The 7,079-nt window shown below is 37.3% G+C and overlaps 1 protein-coding gene across 1 annotated transcript in view; it reads right to left on the reverse strand.

The window, feature by feature from the left end:
- Positions 1-4,477: 4,477 nt before the first annotated feature.
- LOC121813113 (alpha-2-macroglobulin-like protein 1) overlaps positions 4,478-7,079 on the reverse strand; it is an 8,911-nt gene continuing 6,309 nt past the window's right edge. Inside the window, exons 7-15 of the mRNA XM_042216633.1 lie at positions 6,964-7,078; positions 6,704-6,891; positions 6,315-6,527; positions 5,509-5,630; positions 5,294-5,384; positions 5,126-5,194; positions 4,945-5,050; positions 4,743-4,784; positions 4,478-4,559 (exon numbers count right to left, since the gene is read on the reverse strand). Coding sequence (XP_042072567.1) covers positions 4,555-4,559; positions 4,743-4,784; positions 4,945-5,050; positions 5,126-5,194; positions 5,294-5,384; positions 5,509-5,630; positions 6,315-6,527; positions 6,704-6,891; positions 6,964-7,078 — 951 coding nt within the window. The 3' untranslated portion in view covers positions 4,478-4,554. The remainder of the gene's footprint in view (positions 4,560-4,742; positions 4,785-4,944; positions 5,051-5,125; positions 5,195-5,293; positions 5,385-5,508; positions 5,631-6,314; positions 6,528-6,703; positions 6,892-6,963; position 7,079) is intronic.

Genomic DNA, 7,079 nt, shown 5'->3' on the forward strand with positions numbered 1-7,079 from the left:
AATGTGATTGGTCACTTGCAATGTTGAACCTGGAACAACATTTTCATGATGATGTGGGAACAACACCAACACGACGATATCAGATCATCCGAGACAAAATATACACAAGAGGGTGATTAGGAGAAATGGGACACATGGGGAACAACATAGCAGAAGTGAAGGAAACAAACAAGACAAGGGAAAAAAAACTAAATGTAATGCACATGAAATGATGGACTACCAAAATATAACAGAAAGTAACTAATAAAAAGACTAGGACCTGGTTGCTATGGTTACTCAAGGGGGCAGCCTTGTTAATATCTTATACCCTTCATACCTTTGGTCAGTGCAGGAAGAATGCTTAACTGCAGCTATGAATATTTTCTTAAATCGATAAAACACTGCCATTGTTTATTCTAATTGTAATATTTTGTTTGGTAGGATGTTAGGTTGGCTAGCATCCTACCTGGTCTTTCACTATGCATATAAAACACTCTGATTCTTCAAAAGCTGATGTTCAACTATGTCAAAAGGAGGTCTAATTTAGGCTGGAATTCCACCTGTTTATCATATAATTCATTTTTTTTTAATCCTTGGATTACATACTATTAATTTATTAATTGGATTATGTTTTTATTTTTTGTATTTATCTAAAAAGTGATTTTTGCCCCCACAGAAAGACTTTGAATGTATCCCAAATTACCAGGCAACAGGTTTTTTAAAATTCTGGTTTGAGAATAGACTAATTTCTGGAAAGCTTGCTGGGCATAGGTTTGCACACTTTACCTCGACTACCTCCCTGAACAATAACTAAGTGAATGCTGCTCTCTCTCAGAATCCAAGAACATGTTGTAAAATGTTTATTCTTTTCTTTTTTCCACAATACTTGCAATCTTGTCGTTTCTTCTGGGTGTGTTACAAGTGTGTGTGCATATGTTCTCTGGTTAAATTTAATAAAAAATATCTCTGAGGAAAAAAAGAGTCTGAACTGTCAACTTTTGTCCTCTTCTTTATGTGACATTTAAAACTGCTGATAATGGGTTTTAAAGAAGCTCTTACACTCAGCTCCTATCAGTGTCACACTGTGTTTCTATTTGCTTTAGTCGTGTTTGGTCTTGATAATCTGTCTTTATGGGAAAAAGATTTGTTTTTCCTTTTGGGGGAAGGGAAGGGGTGCTGTTTTGAGGCATGTTTAAACATAATACCATCCAAAGGTTTATAGATTATGGAATTTTTTTTTTTTAAAAATCTGTTTTTTAGCATCTGATATTTTCTGACAAGAAATCAGAGACTTTTTTTTTATCAGTGAGCTCAACTGGTGCCCCTGAGAGTATCTCTAAATGAACAGTACAACAAATTGTGAAGCTGATAGGCTACAGCACCATAATAAATATAAATCCTTAAAACCAATATGTCCACAGTGTTCAGCAGGGGTTAATCTGTGTGGTGTTTCTTGCTGTAGTTTCCAACTGTGAACTCCCATCACCTTATTTCTTCTGCACACAGATTTTATACTTATTCCTCCTTTCTCCCCCCTATCAATTGATGTGAGCCACACCCTGTTATCCTCTCTCTGTGACATTTCACCCATATTAACCAAAGCAGACGTAAAAGCAGTAAAACCAGTTGTTACATTTTTCATCCATCATTAGGCTATGGATTTACAATAGGGGGAATTAGATATACCATATGTCAAAAAACGATTTATGGCCCCTCTTTATGACAGGGGAAGTAATAAAGGCAGTAAGAAAAATTTATAACAGTCATAGTCTTTATGATATGTCATAAAGTATTAATAATTCATTAGTGATAATTGTGATAACGAGTGATAATTTATACTCACATGATTAAAATATGATGATGAATAATATGTTCAAAAGATGTATTATAAATTAAATATATGGAACAAAAATTATATTAGTGTTTTGTTGTCACTTTAAGCAAAGAAGATTTCTTTTTAGACAAAAAAAAAATCTCTTTTTGTTGGGGCTGTGCGCTTGTGTGTATGTGTGTATTGTTACGTTTATTTATCCAAAACAATGGTTTTATTGTCCATCCTATGTTTTTAAGTAAAGCATAGGAGTGTTATACACATGTCAGGTTACAACAGTTATGTTAGGGGAGTTGAAATCTATTTTAAGAAGATATACCAAAGATCACAGGATGGAAAAATATTCAAATGAGCTCTTCTTGTTTTATTGGAACAGTAAAGTACCACAACAAAGAATAAGTCCACCTATAAAAGAAAAATTATCACTGCTGACTGGGAGTTGTCTTCTTTTACGTGCAGACTCGGGTCAGGGCTGATAGTTTACTTGTGATATTTTCTTATTTAAACATTTGTGACTTAGAACCTTAAAGTTTAAAACCACAACATCTTTCTTTCAGCCATTTGTGCTTATCACTATATGTGACTCATTTCTATGCAATAACCAAAGTACACAAATGCAATATAAAACATTTCAGTTATAAAAGATACATTGTATATATGTGTAATCATGTATGCATGCAAAGTTCCTGTTACAAAATTACACAGTGTAAGAAAAATAAAATGTATTAGGATGTTGTGCTTTTTTAAAAATCTGTTTTTCTGAAAATGAAAATTGCACCTTTTCTTTTTTCACAGTGCCTGTATGCCTCTTCCAAAACTTTGTGCTATTCACCCCCAGATGCATGATTATCTGAGGCATGTCATCAGATGGCCACCTTCTTGTAATTCATAATGGTTTGTGCTCGCTGCTTTGCTTGGGCGTGCTGGATCAGATCCAGATGTAGAGTCAGTGCGGCAATAATGGCTCTTTGTAGTTCATAAAAATTTTCTCAAAAAGCGATGTTTCAAATGTAACAAACAGCTGAATGCGGTGTGAACGCAAGGGGACCAGCAACACTGCTGATATAAAGTGATGATGGTCGGTAAAGCAACTGGTCAGGACGTGTTTTTCTGGTGAGTCTGCAAAGCTGCCTTGGTTGATTTCAAAAAATTTGGCTGTAAATTTGGTTTTGATTCTCATTGGCCAAAGAGAGGGCCACCTCTCCCTGTAATTACTCTATTAAGGGAGGAGCTCCAGATGCGCCCATGGAATAGACTAGAGATTCCAGTAGATGAAAGTCAGGCAGGTGAAATCTTACGGTCTTGCTCTGAGCTCTCGCTTGAGGGGGATCCTAGCACCAGCAGCTAAATACTTCATAGATCATAAGTTTCCTAATTGGTAAAAAAGGGTAGAACCACCTCTCTTTAAGGTTCAGGAGGAGCTCCAGATGGCGTCCCAGGTAGCATCTCAAACCCTGAATCTTGGATCTTCTCAGGTACAGAGCTGCAGGGCTGTGAACATCCACGTCTCTCTCTCTCTCTCTCTCTCTCTCTGTGGCCTCACTCTGACTGTGATTTTCTTTTTTCAGATTAAATGAATACAAATAAACGTAATTACAGACTTCCAATGGGACATACAGCCAATTCAGAATAACCTATTTTTCGTTTCACACTTTCATGCAACTTTTTTGCATGCAAAAACACACTATTGTGAATTATTGTTACATATTCAATTTTTATACATATTTTGAACATATTTATCCTCATATTTCATCATATAATTATGAATTATTACTCAGTTATGAATTATTACATACATAAATTACTCAAATGACATAATTTCCAAAATAAAGCATTCAGACTGATTCTATTAAACGTCATAAATCATTTGACAGGGGCCATACATCTCTTTTTGACACATGGTATAGCTAATCCATCACTGGATATGACATTTCACACAGGACACCTCATGCAGCAGATTAGCACCTTTAAAATCCTTAAAATGAGCTACAGCCCAGAAAACCTTGGATTTCTATTTATCTGTGTACACAGAACCAGGGCTGGACTGGAATGCAAAAAAAGTTAAAACATATGCACATATTGGTGAAAATTCCTTAAAGCAGTAGTAAAGCTAAATAGTACATAAAAAAGATAAATAGAGTCATTTGTCACATAATCACATTATCTGTTTAAAAGATGCATTACTTGTAATAATTTTACAAGATAGAGATTCTCACCTTACAAAGTAATTTCTTCAGTGAGATACTCTTCTCTGCAACTCTATCAATGCTACCATTATCAAAAGCCACAAGTATGTCCTTTGGCCATCAACATACAGATGCGTTCAAGATGTTATGATCTGTAGTGAGAGTATGGAGCAGGTGGAAGTTTACACTGGAGAGAAGAGGAATGAAAGTGAATAGAAGCGAGACAGAATATATCTGTGTGTGAATGAGAGGAAGGTTGGTGGAAGAGGAGGGATAGTGGATTCACTGGACAAAGGATGTTGAACATGGAGATGTTAGACAGACGGAAAAAAGAAAGACCAGAGAAGATTCATGGATGTAGTGTATGAAGACATGTGGAGGGTTAGTGTGACAAAATAGGATGGTAGAGTCAGGTTGAGATGGATAATATTTTTATACAGAAGAACTATTTGTAGATTAAAACAAAACATATGGAGGCATATTTGTGTTTAAAAAGCATCTTTATTAAAATGCAAGTTGAATAACTTGCGTGACAACCTCAGGACTGACTGCACATCTTTAAGCTGGAACAAAAGAATAAAACATGAGGATGCAATTGTGTTAAAATAATCAGTCAGGACTAAAAAAGTACTGAATTAACTGTATTGTCAAATACTGTATTGTGTTGAGATTGAACAAATATTTTAAAAATAACTTCAATTCAATTTTGTGTGAAATGTGGTGTTCTCGCTATAACCGTTTGTTACCTGCAGCTGATGGGTAAATGTATTCAGTCTCAGCCTGGTCACCTGAGAGAGAAAACAAAGTGGAAAAATGTGACTTGCTGTGTTTTTACAACACGTTTAAATTTGATCCTTCAAATTCTGTTAACTGCTGTTTGTTGTACAGCTTCACTACAGAGCAACGTGTGTCAGTGTGCTGTTGCAGTGAAGTGAGTTAGAGTTGTACTTGGCTGGTAGTAGTCATAGATTTTGATCATGGCTGGTTTCAGGTTCTCCACTCGAAGTTCTTCTATGACTGTCAAGCTGTAGTTCATGGGCATGTCCTTTGGTAACTGGATAAACAGGAGACACACTCTGTAACAATACAGACATCATCATCTGGTATCCCCACTGTGATTATCTCTCACCTCCTGTAAATACACCAGAACATGATCTTCTGTTTGTTCAACACGATCCACCAATGGGGCACCTTCGAGCTGTGAGGAGACAACAGTCTCCTTATTATTATTTTATCTCATCATAAACTGACACATGGTAGCAACATTTCTATTCAGCTAACAACTGCAACAACCCACCATCTTTAAAGACACTGCATTTGGGACAAATCCAGAGAGCATTTTGATATCCAGGATCACCATGTTGGTAGTATTCTCCTTTCCACTGTACCTGTGTTCGAACAGTTAAAAAGTGATTGCACTGATGTGTATCCATAGATGCCACATTTCCAACACTTATCCCACAGTGGTAAATAAAATTCCCCTAGCACATATCTAATCTGTTAAATACTTACAGGGATTTTATTGTCAGAGTGAGCTTGCGTCTGGATTCACTTGTTGCATCAACCTCTGATTTGACCTCCACGCTGAGAGTAGTGACATCAGTGGGACTCGGGATGTTGTAGTGAACAGAAATCTGCGAAATAGTCAACCAAAAGAGGTTTGCAGTTTATAATAATAGTAATAAGAAGAAGAATAGAAATCTGTTTATGTTTTTATGTTTATGTTTTGCATTTATGTTCAAATATAGTGGCGTCACATTTTAGGGGACTGATTAAAGTTATGAAATTATTTTGGTGGTTGTGGCCAGAATATTATGTACACTAATTGTGGGCAGAAATGTCATCTTGATTTGGAGGTTCTTTCATCAAAATATTTAAAATTGAGATAAAGGCTTGGACGTGAGAAGGGATCTGGAAATAGAACTGCTGGTTATTTACGTAAAATATACCAGCTAAGATGGTGCAGGCATGTTTGCAGGATGCCTTTATGACACTACCCTCTGGAGATTTTCCAGGCAAATCCAACTGCGAGGATACACACAGTGTAGCTAGACCTTCCTGGAGATATTATACATGTCATCTGGCCTTAGTGAAATCCATGATGAAGAACAACGACAACAACAACAAGAAAAAAAATACATAGGAGGAAAAGGAATGTTTGAAATCATTTCCTTAGTGGGAAGCCACTGCATCCTGAATTTGGATAATTTGAGCAAATACACAGATGGATAAGCAAATGTGCTTTTCTGAGTGAAATCACATTTTTTCATTATACTTCTGTATTTGGAAAAAGGAACAAGCAGGATACTGTCACTGACCTGCACTGACACACATGCAGTGCCCTTCACCTCCAGGCTGTATCTTCCTGACACGCCCTGCATCGTCTCCTCCTGGTAGAGCAGTTTGTTGCCCGGATTTACATCAAATGTCAGCTGACTGCTGTCAGACTGAACTGTCACTGTGCTTGAACCCTCAGGACTGAACACCAGAGTGGAGTAGAGAGCCAGAGCCTGAAGAGCCACCACTGTGTCCTACAAACAAAATCACAGCTACTACACATACTTACATATATATTTATATTTTGTATTTTACAGGACAGCAACAGCAAGTAAAACTTCAGTATTCAGCTTCTCTCAAATTAGTTTTTATTTATCCCAGTGTATATGAACTCAAAGGTGAGATTTAAGCTGTTTGGGTGGTGTAGCACCTGAGTGGAGGAGAAGCCTCCATAGTAGTTCTGCTGGCCAGTCAGCCACCTAATAATGCCAGAGGCATAACCCAGGTCGTCAGCAGTTGTGGAGGCACTGAGTTTGGCCAACAGCACATAAGAACTGATTTCCACTGACAGGGAGGCTGATGTTTCTGCTGCTGTCTGAGACCAGTACAGGAAACCTCCTACAAACATACAATAAAAGTTACACTTATGGTAATAACACCTGAATGATTTCCTGTTAGATGGTGACTCACCTTCCCTCACTGCAACTGTGTCTAAGTGCTGCAAAAGGTGAGTGCGGGTCTCCGTGTCTCCTGCCAGGGTGAAGACATAGGCCAGCAGAGCTGTAGTGTAGGTGTTGCTGAGGTCA

This window comes from Haplochromis burtoni, unplaced genomic scaffold, assembly GCF_018398535.1.
Source record: "Haplochromis burtoni strain Fernald_Lab_line unplaced genomic scaffold, NCSU_Asbu1 Contig_1148, whole genome shotgun sequence".
NCBI lineage: Eukaryota > Metazoa > Chordata > Actinopteri > Cichliformes > Cichlidae > Haplochromis > Haplochromis burtoni.